Source organism: Brassica rapa, chromosome A04 (assembly GCF_000309985.2).
Source record: "Brassica rapa cultivar Chiifu-401-42 chromosome A04, CAAS_Brap_v3.01, whole genome shotgun sequence".
NCBI classification, from domain to species: Eukaryota; Viridiplantae; Streptophyta; class Magnoliopsida; order Brassicales; family Brassicaceae; genus Brassica; species Brassica rapa.
In genome coordinates, this window is record NC_024798.2 from 10,070,421 (window position 1) to 10,089,283 (window position 18,863).

Genomic DNA, 18,863 nt, shown 5'->3' on the forward strand with positions numbered 1-18,863 from the left:
ATTAATTATATGTATCAAAATGGAGCGCACGATTATTAAGGTTATTCGTTACTTTCTGATAATCTTAAAAACCGTTTTTTTTGTATCTTCTGCTCCAACAATGTTGAATTGCCATAATAATAGCTTAAAATTCATGTTCTAATGTATTTTTGACTCTTTTTCCAACTGTTTTCCTTGTACCTTTATAAGCACCATTTATGTCACATATTAACCACCACGCTCGAATAAGAGTATTCTCGTCTATGAAAGAGCCATCAACATTGCATTTTATCCAATGTCGTAAGATTGTTGTATTGAGAGAAGTATCGCGTTTTAATACTTGTGTCATCAAACAATCAGGATTTTGAAAGTACATATACTTTTTACCAATTAAAACTTGGTTGAAGAGTTCTAATTCTCTAAAACCCAAACATCCTTCTCTTTTAGGTATACACAATTATTTCCAAGCATACCAATAAAAATATTTTTCTATCACCCAATGAAACTTTTTTTCCACCATGTGATGAGAATTTTAGTTTCCACTCTTGAGTTACTGTCTTGACCTTATTGACAATTTAGGCAAACATTTCACTTTTTGTTTTCAAATTGCTCTTGTAAGCTTAAATATTTTCCCATACCACCTTCATTATAAATACCTTACATATTCACCATCCTTGTTTTAGTAGCTTCAGAGAACTTTGATCCAAAAGTAATGAAAGACTTTCTGAGATTGATTGCTTGATCCCATATTGTTTCATAATCTTCAAATATATTTTTATCAATACTGAGAAAGATACTGTATTGAGAGATGTCATAATCCATCTAATCCATTTTACATGAAATCCCATGGCAGTCTTTTCAAGAAAACTCCATTTATGTCGATCATAAGATTTAATAATGTTTGTCTTAACTACCATATAAGATTTTTTTTGTCTTTTCCTAGCTAGCCTTAAAGCTATGGAAAATCTCATGTGCCACAATGATAATATCAGATATCATTCTTCCAGGTATAAAAGCATTATGATTCTCAAAGATGATGTTATTCAAATGTTTTTAATCTCATCATCAGAATTTTGGAGATAGTTTGTAGATGACATTACATAGAGATATAAATATTGGCCCTGTCATACTGAAAGAGGATAAACCTTAGAAATGAGACAAAAGATTGGTGTGGTTAAGACCGGCGGTGAACTGAAAGTGACATTAGAACCGTAATGGTTGGTTGACATCCTAGTTCAAACACATTCTTATGAGCTCCAATCTTCCACCCATTTCCTCATTGTATTCCCAAGCAATGTTCAGTATAACTTCACGGTTCATGAAAGGAAATGGAATACCTCTGATTTGGATCCAAAATTGAATGAAATTAAGTGTATCCATATCCATTAGAAGTGTCCACCTCTGAAGTACCAACATTCTTTCCGAAGATGCCCATGGGATTCGACGTATTACAGTCTTCATTGCTTCCTTTAATGGAAAAATGAATTGAAAGCTCTTTCCTTTGATGATGTTTCCACAAACCAATCTTCTAAACCCCATATCCTTGCCATGATTGCAACAATAGAGCGCAAAATTTTCTTCTAAGCATCACCACTCTTCAGCGACATGCCAGACAAATTTTAGTGGTAACACAAAAGGAGCATCATTACTTTGCAAATCGATATCTTGCATCACATAGTGAATGTTGTCCGCCATTTTTGTGAATAGATGATATATATGAGTGGATATACCAATACTTCGGAGAGAGAGAGAGAGAGAGAGTAGATAAAGCATATTGGAATAGACATTTTCCAAATGTACTCTATATAAGGAGAATCGGTTATTTTTTCGCAACACAAGTTCATCACGATGGGAAGAGGTGTTCCACATGGGTTTAATGGGCGTCGTGGGGGATATAACATGCATTAATCCTCGATTTGCCATCAAAAAATTCATCAGCCACGAAGATCGTGTTGAGAAAGTAAATCAAAAGTAGTAACCATTTTGTTATCCCTCGCCATTAACCTTCGTATGTTTATTGTTTTGTTTGTTTTCTATTTTTTTCTTTTGATTATTATTTTTGTACGATTTTTTATAGAGTTTTTAGGTGATAAAATAAAATAATTAACAGAGAAAAAATAACAGTTTCAAATCATTTCTTCAATTTTAAGAAACTCAATGTCACATGTCAACTGTTCAATATATGCAAATTGTTTTTAAAATAAAACAGTATGATTTAATTAAATACTAATGTTGTATATTGTTTTAGAATTCATCCAATGTCTCTCGTTGCTACGGAGCATATCTATGCATTATGCATTGTTTCTATAGAATTTGTATTTAAGTATTTATAACTGAACCAAATTGAATCCAGAGAAAAACCACATGACTTTTTTTATTTATTTTTGTTCTATAAAAAGCCCACTTAATTTTCGTTATTAACTAATGGGCCGGACCGTTGTGGCCCAAAACATAAATGAAAAGCCTTCTCGAGATTGATAATATTGCTGTAGTTACAGTAAAAAGAAAATCAGGAAGGGAGCGTGGTTTCCTCAGCGATGATGAACGTTGAAGAAGAAGAGCCCAAATTGCTTATATGGTAGATACGATTTTCTCTTCTCTTCTTCCTTCTTCGCTTTCTTCTTCAGATAAAACTTCTCATGTGCCGAAGAAACCTTCTCCTTCTTCGACGCCTCGTCGACTCTGTTTCTCGAATTCGAATTCAGGAAACTAAGCGACTGCTTCCCTTCGCTGTAACTTCTCTTCAACAGGTCCCTAATCCTCCACCGCCTCGACGATGATGACGATGATGAAGATCCCGTCGATTTGCTCTTTCTCCAACCGCCGTTTGATGATATCTCCGGCGTCCATGGACAGTAGATCTCACTCGAAACTCCCTCCAGCTCTTTCTCTTCATCGGACGACGACGATGAAGAATCTTCGCGATCGCGGAGGAACAGATCCCTCAGCCGAGTCGTAACCGCCGGACGCGATGATTCGTCGGGTTTCACGGCGGAGGGTTTGGAGATTATAGCCTGATTGAAAACCGGAAACACGAGATCGCAGTCGCCGGAGAAAGACGCCTCCGCCTCATAATCCGATCGTATATTCACGAATTCGAAGCCATCGTCGTCGTTGTTGTTGTATTCACCGGAGCATTCAAGTCGAACTCGCTCGGCGGTTTCAACGAGTCCGTCGTTAGCGTAACTGCTAAAGCTAGGAGAGAACGACGCCGTGTAGTCGTCTTCTTTTTCCATTAATGTACTTCTCTTTATCGTAACCCAAGAGAGTATGAAGCTTTTCTCTCTATTTATAAGGAGAAAACTGTTGGTATATCATGAAAAAATGGCAATTGTGTAAATTTAAAGGAAATTGTGAAAGCGTAGACTTTCTAAAAGCATTAAGTTGATCCATAAAGTTTAGGTAGAGATTAGAATTGTAATTAATTAGTTGACAGTGAGGCATTACTTGATTCTTTTGTATTTGGGTGATTTACTGACTACAATCTACTAAAAGTGGTAACATGTCTATTTGACCACATAGATAATTTTTATGACCAGATGTAAAGTTTGCTTATCATCAGTCTTAGATCCCTTTTGAGCAGTCTAGCTAGATGTAAAATTTGCCTTCTATGGGGTACACATGAAGGAGGAATTGGCATAATTGGCTTTCGGAGAAGATTTGTGGATCCATACGGCATGCTTTTGCATTCATCTTTGGTTCGGTTCAGTGATGCATACACATGTGGCAGGTTATATTCTTATCCAATCATTTCTACCTATGTTATGTTACCTTCTTCTCCAAGAGTTTATAAATAAGCTAAAAAGCGTAATAGCGAAAATTTTGGTGGAGTATAAAAAGTTAAATAATAGGGACTTCCATTAGATTACTTGAGTTAAAATTTGCAAACTGTTTGAAAAAGATGATCTGGACTTTAGAGACCTCAAAGATTTCAATCTCGTCTTACTTGCGAATCAAGTCTAGAGGTTGTTACATCACCCCACTTCTTTACTAGTTCGAGTTTAAAAATGTGAATATTTGTGACACACCAACCCTATGGAGGTGGATACCTCAATTTTTTCATCACCTGGGTGGAAAAGCATGATAGCAGCCCTACATCTACTCAGAGAGGGATCGAGGAAAAATACAGTTCAGAATTTAATACAAAAGTTTGGGTTGAAGTAGGTACCTTTGGTTTCTTGTCTGTAGCTTATGTGTGCCAAAGTGCTGAGCGTTCGGATATTCGTTGGGTTTGTTTTGGGTATATTTGGATTTTTGGAGTTAAAGGTTATACCGTATTAAGAGGATTTTTATAAATTTTGGTGCAGATTTGGTTTGAATCTTTGTAAATTTGGCTCAGGTTCCAATACATGTTTATATTATGTGAAAAGATAAAAGATTCAAATATACTTTATAATTTTCAAAATCCAAAAAATAAAATTAAATATATATATATAAATTTGAATAATGTAAGAATAAGTGTCTAAAATTAACATAAAAATTAGTTTGATTTAGATATCTGGATAGAAACCAGATATGTATTTCATATACTTTTGGTGTTTTGACTATCTTTGCTATTCTCAGATATTTACTTATGATTATTTTTAGATAATTTGATTATTTCCTATATTTTGATATATTATAAATATCATATTTAAAATTAATAATATTTTTAAATATATAGTTGTGATTCAGATATAAGAATTTTGAATATTTTTATGTATTTTGAATATCTTATAGATAATAGATCTAAAATAAACAATATTATAAAATATATAGTTGTGATTTAGATATACACCTGAAAATATTTTGGTTCGGCCTCGGCCAGGTCCGTTTCTTGTAAAGTTGTTATATTAAAATTACGGATAGGTTTAAATATTTTATAAGTTGTTCCAATTCAATACTATTTTAGATCGGTTTTGGTTCAATTCTTTGGATCCGGTGGAAAAACGACTAACTCGTTTTTCAGAAATTAATATTTTAGAATGATTTCACAACAGAATACAAATACCAACCGAGAATAAAATATCATAACGACATATAATTTTTTTTAATTTAAATGAAGAAATACGATATAGCTTTGCTTTCGAAATGCAAATTTTATTGGCTAACAAACTAATATCATGTATTTAACTTTAATCGGATGTCAATAAATTTCTAGTATATATCATCTGCAACTAAATTTACGAAATGATTATAATTCTTTCACGAAACGATATCAAATATATTGGGTCGAAATTTGTATTTGTTGAAATTCAGCAAGTCCTTTCTTCGTTTATGTTGGTGAACCAGCATTCTATTGTTGAATCGACCCATATCAATTTATGGAGGATTTTCGTCTTGCCATTATATTGTCTTCAAGATTGGAAACTTTGACTCATGTATCAGTTTTGAAATTCTTGTTGTAATTTGGAGAGATCCAAATCAAAGAAATTAATTTTGTGATAGTGAATTTAAAACATTTTCAGAGATAAAATGACGGAAGCCATTCATTCAAATTTTGACTCGTACTCAAGGAAACCAACACAGAAAAGAAATTCTCCCAAAAAGAAAAAGAAAACAGAACTGATTTAAGTTAATATTCTGTTAACACCAGCCAGAGGTGTGGCGCCAATAGAATACAAACTTACAGAGCCTTGAGGTGCAAGGAAACTTTTATATTTGGTACAGAACCTTAAACTGTATCTGTATAATCATCAACCATATGCGTATAATCTTCTCTTGTTATCTATATTTTAAATAATATTCGTTGGAAACATCACATAGAATAATGAAGACGTAATTGCTGACGAATGAAAAAGGAAAGATTACTACTTTGTATTCTAACGATTATTTTTCGTAACATTTTCTTCTAGAAAACGAAGGTTCGATTGTTTCAGTTACTTAATGTTACAGCATGATTTTTGCTTCGTCACAACAACGATGGCTTTAATAAAATCAAATGAATAACTGAAATTATACACTCATAACTGAAATGATTGGAATTTCACTTACTTATGCCTTCTTCCCAAGACGCAGGACCCTGAGATTATGTCTAATCTTAGGCCGATCAGTCTCTGCTCGGTTCTGTATAAGGTGATTTCAAAGGTTTTAGTAGCAAGGCTTCAACCGTTCCTCTCTCAGATTAATTGTTTCTGTTAATCAATCTGCCTTTGTGGAGGATAGAATCATCTTTGATAATATTATGATCGCGCATGAGGCGGTTCATGCTTTGAAAGCTCACCCACTGATGTCGAAGGAATTGATGGTGGTCAAAACAGATATGTCTAAGGCGTTTGACAAGGTTGAGTGGAGTTATCTAAGACGTCTTCTGGAAGCTTTAGGTTTTGATCGTCTTTGGATGGATTGGACTATGGCGTGTGTTTCATCTGTATCCTATGCTGTGTTAATGACTGATCAACCTTTCGGTTTGATCAAGCCACAACGTGGAATTCGCCAAGGGGACCCTTTGTCTCCGTTTTTGTTTGTATTATGTACTGAAGGCCTCTCTCATCTATTGAACAGAGCTGAAAGGGATGGAAACTTGCAAGGTTTGCAGTTCTCGGAACATGGTCCTTCTATTCATCACCTCTTGTTTGCAGATGACAGTCTGTTCATGTGTAAAGCTGATGTGTCTCAAGCTCGCGTACTTAAGAGGATTCTGGACATTTATGATAATGCTACTGGTCAAACCATCAATGTTCAAAAGTCTGCAATCTCTTTTGGTAGAGATATTGACATTGGTTCGAAGGCTTTGATTCAGAAGGTCTTAGGTATTGTGAATGAGGGAGGGACAAGTAAATATTTAGGGCTTCCGGAGTGCTTCAGTGGTTCTAAGGTGGAGTTATTGGGATATCTTAAAGAAAGAACTAATGGCAGGCTGAACTCTTGGTATATGCGTAAGCTTTCTCAAGGTGGAAAAGAGATATTATTAAAATCCACGGCTTCAGCTCTTCCGTTGTTTGCTATGTCCGTTTTTAAACTTCCAAAGAAGGTGTGCTCGAAGCTCTCTAGTGCAATGGCAGATTTTTGGTGGGGAGCGGATTCTCACTTGAAGAAAATTCACTGGTTATCATGGGATAAGCTTTGTTTGTCTAAGGAATATGGTGGCTTGGGTTTTCGTGATCTGGAAGCTTTTAACCAGGCGCTTCTAGCTAAACAGGCTTGGAAAATTTTATCTTCTCCTGAATCCTTGGTAGCTCGGTTTCTTAAGAGTAGATACTTCCCTAATGGTGAATTTTTGGAAGCTTCCTTAGGAAAAAGGCCGTCTTATGCTTGGAGAAGCTTGTTATTTGGTAGAGAGCTACTCAACAAAGGTATCAAGAAGAGGGTTGGTGATGGAAACTCGATCTTTGTTTGGTCAGATAGATGGATTGAAGATGACTCTGATGGTTATGGCCTTAGGGCTCTTTGGATTAAAAATTTGTTGTTTGATGCCAACCTAAAGGTCAGCAACCTTATTGATTTTAGTGCCAGAAGGTGGAATAGAGTTGCATTGGAAGATCTTTTTGTTCCTTCAGATATCAGGATCCTTCTACAGAATCAGCCAGTGGTTTCGAAACAAGATTTCTGGTCTTGGAAGTTTAAGAGAAGTGGGACCTATTCGGTAAAGTCAGGATATTGGCTTGCATCTCAAGAAAATTTTTTTGAGTTGAAACGTCAGATGGAAGCTCTTCTCTCTGTTAATTGCTTAAAGGCTTTATCCTGGAAGATCTCTGCTCCCTCAAAGTTGCGCTGTTTTGTGTGGAAAGCACTTTCTGATGCTTTACCTGCTACGGATCTTGTTCTAGCTAGAGGAATGAAGGGAGATAATAGATGTCAACTGTGTGGATTGGAGGGTGAATCCATTAATCACATTATGTTTCAGTGTGACCTAGCAAGGCAAACTTGGGCGATGTCCAACATTCCCTTACCTAAGAATGGGTTTCAGGACTCTTCTATTTTCTCCAATCTATACTTCATGTTCTATCTTCATAAGAATAAGCATGTTGAAGCCATTAATTCTCGGGTCTGGCCTTGGATTTTATGGTTTCTTTGGAAAAATAGAAATGGCTTCCTGTTTGAAGGTTCTTTATTTTCTCCATCGGACATCCTTTTGAAGGCACATGAAGAAGCTGAGCAATGGTTTATGGCTCAAGAGGTAGATGGAGAGGCTGAGGTTATGTTGATGAATCATGAACTTCAGGAATGTTCGCCAAAAGTGTCTTTTCCTAGGCTTGGATGGGTTAATTGTGAGTTTGCTATGGATTGGTGTCAGAAATATGCAACGGTGGGAGCGGCTTGGTTGGTTAGAGATTCTCGTGGTTGGATTCAAGAACATAGTAGAAGATCCTTTTCTTCTATTTCTTCAGTGTTAGATGCGAAATTGGCGGTCTTCTTATGGGTCATTGAGAGTATGATCAGCTTAAAGAAGAACAAGGTAGTCTTTGTTTCGGATTTTCATGATTTGGTTGATGCTGTTGTTCATCCGATTCATTGGCCGGCTCTACAATTTCAAGCATCAGAATTGCGAGTGGTGTTGCAGGATTTAGAAGTTTGGAATTTGCAGTTAGTGGATCGAGAGAGTCTTAGAGGTGTATCTTTCATTGCACAAAGCGTGAATAATCTAGGTCTTTGGGAGTCTTATATTGCTGCGGGTCATCCGCCCTGGCTTGATTTGCTATTTGTCAATGAAAGAGCTCCTTCTAGCCGTTAACTTCCCTGGTTATGGTGTTGTGGTTTGTTTTTGGGGTATAGTATAATGGTAAATATAGTCGGGTTTAAGGCCGATAGACCAGTGCTCTGTTGATCTAATTTTTTGGTGAGCATGGTGTATCCTGCTTTGCTGTTGTAACACTTTTTCATGATATATACATACTTCAATTTGAGAAAAAAAAAAAAAAAAAAAACAATATTCTGTGTACTATAAATACATGTTGGTGCTCTATAGAATAATAATAGCCTTGACAAATCTTAAGGGCGAAGCTAAAATAGAATGTGATTATGTATTGATCTCATAAATAGATTTGTCTTTCTCCGTTAGAACAAACTCACACCAATCTAGTTTCTAACAACTTTTTTGTCAGTGCACCGCCATACATAATATAACATATCTTCTTTGTATTGAAAAAACAATATCAATTATTTGTTACTTAGAGAATACTTCATACCCGTAACAATAGTATTAAATACTGAGTTATTGAAATGTTAAATTAAGAGACGACAAATTAAGTTGGTGTTTTAGAATTTTTGTGGTGTTACGAAGACGAAGTTGCAAGTAATACCGTAACTTGTGAGTTACGTGTGACATAAAACAAAGCCTGAAAGCACATGATATTTACTTTAATGCATGGATATAAGGATATTTAGTATCCGAGTCATTACATAAGGACAATCTCGTAACTCATAGCGAGGTATGCACATATTCAATCAACCAAAAATTGTAAAATGGCTAAACTTTGGTGCCAGCTAAACTCCAAACACGCAGCTTCCCACTCTTGTCTCCGGTGAACAACAATCCTTCAGGACCAATCGTGATTGTGCCGACCGTGTTCGTAGAGAACATCTTTCCTCTCTCTTCAAAACTGTTTGCATAACCCACTTATGATTAAAATTTTGACTATAAATTTATTGAATGGTTTTGTAGAAAATATATAAGAAAACTTTATTTATAGCGTTTTCAATTTACTGTTTTATAAACAGTTGACTGGATTCTATTGTTTTATAAAAGTTTATTTTTGTATTTTGGTCGTTTTATAATTTTGGATAAACTATATATAAAAGGGGACACTTTTTTAGTTAGCTTAGAGCAATGTATAACATTCATGAACCGACTAGAACGTGAATTTTTCTCTCTCTTTTTGTGTTTTGTAGAGTCTCAACACGTTACCACATATTATGTTGTGCTCCTTTCTCCATCCTTAGTGACACATACTGATACTGGTTTTTTTTTTTTTTTTTTTTTTGAACACAAGATACTGGTTTGATATTCTTTCTTCGTATTAAACAACAGAAGATAGTGAGACCAATAAGAAAGAAAAAATATTTTCATCGTTTCGAGGTTACTTTTTAATCTCTATGCTTCTGACATTGACTTATGGAAAATAAGAGAACCATTTGAATTACAGAACAGAGCCCTGATAAACTATAATGAGCGCATTTCAGAATTAATTTTCTTAGTACCCCAGTCATTACATAAGAACAATTCCATGTACATATTAAATCAACCGAGAATTGATAAATTGTTAAACTTTGGTGCCAGCTAAATTCCAAACACGCAGCTTCCCACTCCTGTCTCCAGTGAATAACAACCCTTCAGGACCAACTGTGATTGCACCGACCGTGTTCGTCGAGAACATCTTTCCTCTCTCTTCAAAACTGTTCGCATAACCCCAAGGAACGACTTGAGTAACAATGATTAAGGTTACAGTAACAATATAACAGGAGAAACACTAAGACTAAGCTCCACTTACGATGGTAGATCGCATATGCCGACTGTTCCGTTTTGGTAAGAGCAGAACATGATCGGTTTGCCCTCTGCATCGCTCATCCCACAAAGAGTATGCACACTCTGTTCCAAACCACAAAGAAAACATTAAGACACGTTTAACGCTAACACCAAGCGTGGTTCTTTGTTATAAATATAAGGTGTGTATACAAAACTTACTTGTTCGTGTCTGCGGGTATTAGTAACTTTCAAGCTGCCATTGTCAGAACAAGCCCAAACTTTGATGGTCCCATCCAAAGAAGACGATATGAGATACTGATCCCAACATAAGAGCGACGTGACAGCGTCGGTATGTTGCCTCAGTGTCATTGTACATTCCAGTGTATTGAGATCCCACACCTTTATTGTTCTATCAACAGAACCAGAGTATAGTCGATGACCTCCAACAATAAAGCATGTGACTTCACCGCTATGGTGTCCCTCCAGAGATGTGAGATATGTGAAAGGATCAGACTCGGAGTCAGTTGCTTTCCAGACAGATATACTACCAGACTGCACAAAAGCCACTTACTTTAGAACCAACAAGGAAGCAGAGAGCTAACACAATTAGAAAGGGAGAAAGGAAACTAAAATACTTACAGTTGTTCCAGCAAAAAGCATTCCATTGCCAACAGTCATAGCACGGACCTGACCAACCACTCCGTTAAGATGTAAATCTTTACTGGTTTGAACGTTAAAAGCCTGCAGAGTTGCATATAAACAAAATCTATAAGACCAGAGCCAAAGACAACACAGCAAATCCCACTCAAGAGTATAGACGACTGGCATAACTGCAAAAGTAAATGAGATTCCTTAAACTAACCTTAACAGCATTTGGCAAGCCAAGGAAAACCCATGGTCCTTCACAGATTAAAGACCCTGCTTCTGCCTGGAGGTTGATTGTATGAACGCACTGGCCAGTGTGGCAGTCCCATATTCTCAATGTACCATCGCTACTGGCTGAAAAGAGTTTATCTGAACCCTGAGGGAGGGCAATCCCCTTTAGATCCTATATGCAACAACAATATTTACAAGTTAGCTAAAAAACCTTTTTCATGTAGCCAAAACTCAAGAGTAAAAAGGAAACACACCTTCTTGTGTCCTTCAAGAGCAGCTACCATGACCAATCCAGGGAGGCAAGACCAAGAGTGCAAGAAAGAGCATTGATCACCCTTCTTGCAGTTTCCAGCTTTCCAAAACTTACACACACATTCCTTAGACTTGGGACTGCCTCTATTACTAGACCCCCAACCTCTCGTGTCTGAAACTTGACCATACCCAGCATTCTTCCTCTGCTGCGACACACTAGCTGCTGTGCCAGAAACTTGTGATTTCGTTGACCCATAGGTGTTACCATTCTTCCTTGGCTTGTTTCCATCTGATGCAGTCCAAACCAGATTCCTAGACCACTTATTAGGACCCTTGTTTTCATAAGGTCTTCTCGGAGCTATATCAGCTGCAAAATCTTGGTGTCTTTCCACTCCAAAGTTCCTTCCGTTAGAGCATCTCCTTGGAGCCTTGTAACTCATACTATAAAACACATCGAGAAAAACACTAACTTTAGCAGACTGTACACCACAGAGACGATTGCTGTTGCTGCTTCATCCATGATGACCCACAGAAAACCTCAGAAGAGTAACACGCTTCCCAAGGAGTAACAAGACTGAGAAGAATCAAAAACCTCCAATCCTCTGATACTCTCTCAAGTTCACGCTAACACTCCAAGTATCGTAGAGCACCAAGTCCACATACACTAAAACCAAAACCAAATAAACCTAATCTCCATTCATAACCCTAATCTAATCGTAACGCCGTAGATGATCGATCTTCCGAAATCGCGAGCGTGTTCATACGTATAAAAGCCTAACTATGCACAAAAACACCAATCAGATTGATTTGATTTCATCATCCTTCATCGGCGAAACCCTAGCTTCGTGGGTAATCGATGCGAATAGGGACGGCGAAGATCGAGACGAAGCGGACACCGAAATTGAAAGCACGAAGAAATCATCGGAGATCCGGAGTCGAGGAAGAAGCAAACCTGAGAGATCACACGAACGTACGATCTATATCTTCGACTCGGGAGAGAGCGATTAAAAAGAGAGTTTTGTTTTTCTTTTCCGACGCGGTGAGAAGAAGCAAAGAGACGGACGAATTAGTTCGTATTTATAGATGGCCGTGGAGGTTTATTGGTATGGTTTTTAAGTTGGGCTCAACCAAGGCCCATATAAATGTTCACGAAAAAGGAATAAACTGTGTTTCGGTTTATCTTTACCTGGGCCACAATCCCGTGTCTTATTTTCTTCTTCAAACTGTTATATTTTAATTTCCTCTTCATATAAATGTTCCAATATTTTAGTGCTATATATATTTTTATAATAGTTAGGAATTTCGTTAGATATATAGATGAATTTTTCCAATAGAAATTTTTTTTTTTTTTGCAATAGATCTTCTCAAAATTGCAACCGAGTTTGTTACAATTTTTTTTCTTTAGTATGTTACAGATTGGTATATTTGTAAAACGATTTTGTTAAAGATACGATTTATACAGTTATGAATAAGGATTTTGAAGATAATTTTGATTTATAAATTGTAGATGAATATTCTCAATTAACTATTAAGTCCTGTTTTCTGTGGTTTTCAAAACCTATGTTACAACTTTCGTACCAATTCGGTGCCCCCACGCATCTAACCAGCTCGCATGGTTCACTGGTTCCACCGATTAGAACAAAGGAGTTATTCGGTCGACTCTCGTAGAAATACAAAAACATATCGTCTTCTGTCCCACACATCTATCCAGAAGCAAGTGCAGTTAAAAATATCCACCATTATATTTTAATTTCCTTTGCTTATAAATGTTAAACTTTATTGTTTTAATTTAAAAAAAAAAATAATTAGACACCAATGGTCTGCTTTGCTGGTTTGGGTCTCGCTTCCTTTTCTTCACCTATACCTTCTTCTTCATTTCTCAAGCGGCAAACCAAGTTCGATGCTTCCACTGGTACAGGAAAGAAGATGTCAAGTCATCGGGGTTGTTACTGAAGAAATGAGCTATAAAAGGGTGTAAAGCAAAGGGTTAGAGCAATCAAGATATTGTAATTGTGAGATGGTTGGTTCATCTCTTTCTCTCTGTAATTTTTCCAGGAAAGTTCTTCCTTGTTCTCATTTTAGAATCTCTTCTTCAATCCAAAATTATTTACAAGTGAGATGAGAATCTGTGTTTCATGAACATTGATTCTCGAGTCCATCAACATAAGGATTAACCGTCCGTATCACCTATCTGCAACACTTCTGTTAAGGTTTTGATAACAAGCTGTGATTATTATAATTCAACAATCTAGCAAATTTACGCATCGGTCATGCTTCTAGCTTAAAACAAAGTATGATAAGACAAAACAAAATGCAATTGTTAATGCTTAACGTATTTAAAATTGTATATAGAAAAACCATCAAACTCAAACCAAAAATAAATGAAAATCCTAGAGAAAATAGAAAATAAACTGAAGCTTGAAATAAATAATGCAGAAATCTAAAAGATGTAAGACATGATCCTAAGAAACTGAGATGACTCCATCCATATTCTTCAGTTTATGTTTCTTATGGCATTCAAGTTTCTTCCTTTGGTTTCTTCACGAGCAAGTTTGAGAGACCATTGGTCAATGCAGAGGACGAGACCAAAGAAGCTCTGAGAATGCTGATAAGCTGCAAAAGAAGCAAAAACTTTAACACTACGACAAAAGTTTAACAAAAAAAAAAGCTTTAAAATTACAACCATACTTACATCTGCTTTTGAAATGCTAATCTGATGCTCCTCGAGATCACTGATGTTCACCTGCATCTTCTTCAACAAGCCAACAGTAGAAAATGAATTCATAGGAGATATAATCAGATCATTAGACACAATGAACTTTGTGTTTTTCTTCATAAACCCGGTGTCACCTCCTGATGAACTTCCAGAAATTACTTTCGGATTGTTTGGAGACATTTTCACAATATCGCCACCTAGTATGAACAGATCCATAGACCACTGAATCTGCCTGGCTAATTGGCAACTCCAAGAATCGCTAGAATTGCGAGGAACAAAACATTCATACACTGGTGATGGAGAAGGGAGATAGCCAAACATAGTGTTGTTACTGCAACCATAATAATCAGGAACTTGATTGAAATCGGAAGCTGATGCTTTTCTACAAGGGCTTCTAGACAAATTTCCGACACTTCCCAAATTGTTGGATAATGAACAGATCAACTCAAGAGGGAAGATCAGAAAACTGAGAAGAGCATCGATGAAGTCTGCATTGCACTCTGCATAAAGAATCTCATTATCAAACTTTCTAACAAAAAGTTTCACAGAGAATACACTGCTTGGTTCTACAATCTCCGAGTTTTGAAGATGCGGCGATAGCATTTTGAGCTTCCTTGTCAGGCAAGGTTTCATCAGGAACGCGCATGTTAAGGGAGTCTCGGTAGTGAAGAAACATCCCAAAAGAGTCACCACCTGAGATTTACACAAGTAATAGTAGATGTTAAAAAGATTTATTTATTAACGATAATAATAATGATGCAAAATAAGGAAGATAAGAGTACCTCTTCGAACCCTATGTCAAGTAGGGTTTCTTGTAGATCACTAAAATCAGTGTACCCTAAATCATTAAGAACATTCATGACAACACCAATAGAGTTCACTGATACTTTCAAATCATCAGTCACAATGAATGAGGATCTGCAATTGACAAACACTCCATCTACACTATTTCCAATCTCTTCTCCAATTTGATCTTCATCTGATGTAAACATCCGAGTGCTCATCGTCCCTCCACATCTACATGTTGAGGTGTTAAAATTGCTGTATACATTGTCGCAAGTACTATCATCACTAAGATAACTTGAGCATATAAAGAACTTGGTGGCATCAGTATCACCCATGTTCAGCTTGAGCTTTCTACAGTGAATCTCATAAGAACTCTTGGGAGACAGTAACATACTCTTGCAAGCTTCAGTCTCAAAATGTTCGATGCCCATATCTGCAACGCTTCTGTTAAGGTTTTGATAACAAGCTAGGACTGTCTGCAAATCCTTATGGCTCTCCAGCAATCTAGCAATTTTTCCCATTGGTAGACTCAAAAGGCTGATGAGCACGTCAACGAAATCATGAACCGCCTCAGCCAAAACAACTTTGTTTCTCTTCTCATCAACGAGAAGTTTCAAGCTAAATTTTACACTTTTAGTCATTGAGAGGCTTAGGAAAACGGATAAAAAAAAGAATCAAGGGTGGCTTTAGATATTCATAATGTTAAGCCCTCTACATATATATAGAAGAACTAGTGGTTATGAATCTGGAGAGGTTTCAAGATGTTAAACGAATAACGCCATTAGTTATCCCTCTTCAATTTAATGCTTGGAAGTTGCAATATAAATTCCCAAGAAAATATATCCTTTGATATTCCCAAGAAAATATATCATGCAGTGAACTGTAAAGTCTCCTGGAGAATATCAAAGAGTTTATTTTCTTGTAATAAAGTTTTCAGGTTTTATCCCATTTGTTTACGGTTTAACACTAGTAATTGCAACTTCTTACTGTGTATTGAAAATCAGGAGTTTACGGTTCATTGCTATGACTCGTGTAAATGCAACCTCAACACACACAAAATTATGTATTGTCAAGAGTTTAGCCAGAGTTGATTAAATATTACCAAACTAAAATTCGAGTTTCTATTAACGTTACAAATATTACGAGAAATGACATTACTAGCAAATGCTGATAATTATAACATAAATGTATCAGAAGTTCAATACCGACTTCAACATAAACACAACTTTAAAACATTTCAGACAAAGTTCAGATTTATTGCTCAAACTTATTTTATTCCTGAGAGAAGTAAATCACAAATTGATTGTGCCCTTTAAGAAGAAGTAGTTCCAGCTGTTGCAGCGATAGCTCCAGCTTCGGTCAACATAGGAACTAACTTACCGTCTCTGTGCAGGTTTGTTACAGCTACAAAACAATGAAGATGACAAGATAACACAAGGAAAACTCAGAAAACCTTTTTAAAAAAATAGAAAGAGAGTTGTGATCTAGTTCTCTTACAATCGCATCCACCGATGTGTTTTTCACCTATGAACACATTGGGAACGGTGCGTTGTCCAGTCCATTCTGCCAGAGCAGATTGAACTTGGCTACCATCACCTGTATTATAATAACAGCAATGAACAATGCTTTAGTTTCCAGTCTTATGGTCACACAAACATATACTTGAATCAAAAACCTAAAACAAATCTTAAGAGAAAACAGAGAAAAAATTCGAGTGATGGACTCGTGAGCAGAGCCTATACAAGGACCAAACATAGAACCTAAACTAAAATCTCCAGAGAAAGCAGAGAAACATTCTTGAGTTGGTTCATGAATATGCAAGGGGCAAGAGAAAAATCAGAACTTCTTTGGTCAACATAGAAAAATCAGAACTTGCTCTAAAAATAAATTTCCGACAATGTGATCAAGAACAGAACCTAAACTTGTAGTACAAACAATAACCTAAACTCAAATCTCAAATATACAAACAAACAGAACTGTATTAAAACATTAAAATATGGTAAATGAAATAAAATTATATTTCGATCATGAACAAAACCTAAAGTTAGATCAATGATCTAAACACAAATCTCTTCAAGGGAAAACCAAGAAACTTTAGATGATGGGCTCATGAACAAAACATATAAGGATCAAAACAAAAACCTAAACCGTAAGAGAAAACAGAGAAACATTCGACAGCGGTCAGTTTATGAACCAAAACCAATACTTGGATTGAATCAATAACCAAATACGAATCTCCCGAAAACGAGAGAGAATTTTGATGAATTGCGTGTAAACAAAACATCATATACAAGGTTCAAACAAAAACCTAAACTTGGATGTGAGAGAAAGCAGATAATTTTTCTAAGGAATGCATGTAAGAGAAAGAGAACAACCACAACTTTCTGAAAAAAAAAATAAAAACAGAGGAAACTTTGATTATGGGATTGGGATCAGATCACAAGTCAAGTCACAAACCACATAAACGAAATGAATAAACGATGAAGATTTGGAGATTATTACTCTCTTTGTCGAGCTCAACGGCGATGAATTTGGCTCCCAATTGCTGCAAAAGCTCCTTCACTCTCACACAGTATGGGCAAAACGACTTGCTGCAATTCCCAAAATAAACCGATCAGATCACACAAAACAACAGACTCACACCCCTTTGGTACACAAAAGCGTCTAGATACATCCATGGAGTGATGCTTTATAATCGTAATATCTTTACAATCAAATCCATTTACACAAACACAGACTCCGATTCCGATTACCAAACATGTTCATAAACAACCATTAAAAAAAAAGCGAGAAAAAAAAATGGAGAATTGAGAAGAGAGGGACCTGAAAACAACGACGGCGTTGCCGGAAACGATCTCTTTAGCCTTCTGCATCGCCATCTTCCTTCGAAATTATGAAAACCCTAGATTCGCTTTCTTTGAGGACGAGAATGAAATGGAATGTCGAGAGAAGCAGCGAACCACTCCGCTTTATAAATACGCAGTTGAAGACTTTTCTCATCTGGTCAAACAAGATGAAGCTTTTGTTTAATATCAGCCGTCCATTTTGAAAACGTGAATTTATTTATTTATTTGCTTTCTACATTTTATTGGGCTTTTCTGGGCCGTCTTTTCTGTTTTTTTTTTCCTCGTCGTCAGGTTGGTGCGTGGAGTCTGGCACGTGTAGAACGAAGCTCTATTCATTAGTACTAAAAGAAAAATCTAAATTTTTGCAATAATAATCCTTTTCACAAAAGGATAAACAAAATCAAATATTTAGTATTATATCCCTTATATATTAAAAGAGAAGCATTGAAATAAATGCATTCACACTATAATAGACACGTGGCAGCTTCACAATGATTTGATAATAAATATACTAACGCGTTCACACTATATTCATAAATGTGTTCACACTATGTATTTTACGTTTTTAATATAAAACTCACATAATCGTTTCAATAAAACTCTAGATTTTTTGGTTCAAATAAAAATAGATAACGAATCAAAAGCCAAACTATATATATATTATTTTTATTGTTTACGGATAAAGTTGAACAAAATATTCATAAATTTTGATTTGATTTGTTATCCGTTTTGATTTGAACCAAAAAAATCTGGATATCCGTAACTCTACGAAACAAATCAAATGCTAAAATACAATATCAAAAAAAGAAGCAAATCACAAATACCAATATTTTTAAGAACATATTTCTAACTCGATCTGTTATATGCATATATATACATATATGTAAAGAATTATATATATATACATTATATATATTATACTTTATATCAGTTTTACAATATTTTTTATGAATTAAATTTATTATATTAGGTACTAGAATTTAAAAAGTTAAATAATGTTTTATTTTTGTAATAAAATGTTATT

At 35.8% G+C, this 18,863-nt stretch overlaps 5 protein-coding genes across 6 annotated transcripts; 1 reads left to right on the top strand and 4 right to left on the bottom strand.

The window, feature by feature from the left end:
* Window positions 1-2,325: 2,325 nt before the first annotated feature.
* Window positions 2,326-3,446, bottom strand: LOC103863978. The gene has a single exon (XM_009141743.3). The coding sequence runs from the start codon at window positions 3,213-3,215 to the stop codon at window positions 2,511-2,513; it is 705 nt and encodes a 234-aa protein (XP_009139991.1). The 5' UTR covers window positions 3,216-3,446; the 3' UTR covers window positions 2,326-2,510.
* Window positions 3,447-6,142: 2,696 nt separating this feature from the next.
* LOC103864181 lies at window positions 6,143-8,632 on the top strand. Its single transcript, XM_009141940.1, has one exon. It carries the CDS (start codon window positions 6,143-6,145, stop codon window positions 8,630-8,632), a length of 2,490 nt encoding a protein of 829 aa, XP_009140188.1.
* Window positions 8,633-9,234: 602 nt separating this feature from the next.
* LOC103863980 (zinc finger CCCH domain-containing protein 59) lies at window positions 9,235-12,528 on the bottom strand. 2 transcript variants are annotated; one of them, XM_009141744.3, is made up of 6 exons: window positions 11,494-11,971; window positions 11,226-11,411; window positions 11,003-11,104; window positions 10,583-10,915; window positions 10,389-10,486; window positions 9,235-9,500 (listed from the first exon to the last, which is right to left on the bottom strand). In XM_009141744.3, the coding sequence occupies exons 1-6, from the start codon at window positions 11,929-11,931 to the stop codon at window positions 9,368-9,370; spliced, it is 1,290 nt and encodes a 429-aa protein (XP_009139992.2). In that variant the 5' UTR covers window positions 11,932-11,971; the 3' UTR covers window positions 9,235-9,367. The 2 variants fall into 2 exon arrangements, with proteins under 2 accessions (XP_009139992.2, XP_018513957.1); XM_018658441.2 differs by lacking the exon at window positions 9,235-9,500 and adding an exon at window positions 10,057-10,293 and having other exon boundaries at window positions 11,494-12,528.
* Window positions 12,529-12,778: 250 nt separating this feature from the next.
* LOC103863981 lies at window positions 12,779-15,855 on the bottom strand. Its single transcript, XM_033289794.1, has 2 exons — window positions 14,990-15,855; window positions 12,779-14,900 (listed from the first exon to the last, which is right to left on the bottom strand). The coding sequence occupies exons 1-2, from the start codon at window positions 15,632-15,634 to the stop codon at window positions 13,986-13,988; spliced, it is 1,560 nt and encodes a 519-aa protein (XP_033145685.1). The 5' UTR covers window positions 15,635-15,855; the 3' UTR covers window positions 12,779-13,985.
* A 234-nt stretch (window positions 15,856-16,089) lies between these two features.
* LOC103863982 (glutaredoxin-C2) lies at window positions 16,090-18,049 on the bottom strand. Its single transcript, XM_009141746.3, has 4 exons — window positions 17,817-18,049; window positions 17,496-17,584; window positions 16,491-16,589; window positions 16,090-16,397 (listed from the first exon to the last, which is right to left on the bottom strand). The coding sequence occupies exons 1-4, from the start codon at window positions 17,870-17,872 to the stop codon at window positions 16,306-16,308; spliced, it is 336 nt and encodes a 111-aa protein (XP_009139994.1). The 5' UTR covers window positions 17,873-18,049; the 3' UTR covers window positions 16,090-16,305.
* Between the last annotated feature and the right edge of the window lie 814 nt (window positions 18,050-18,863).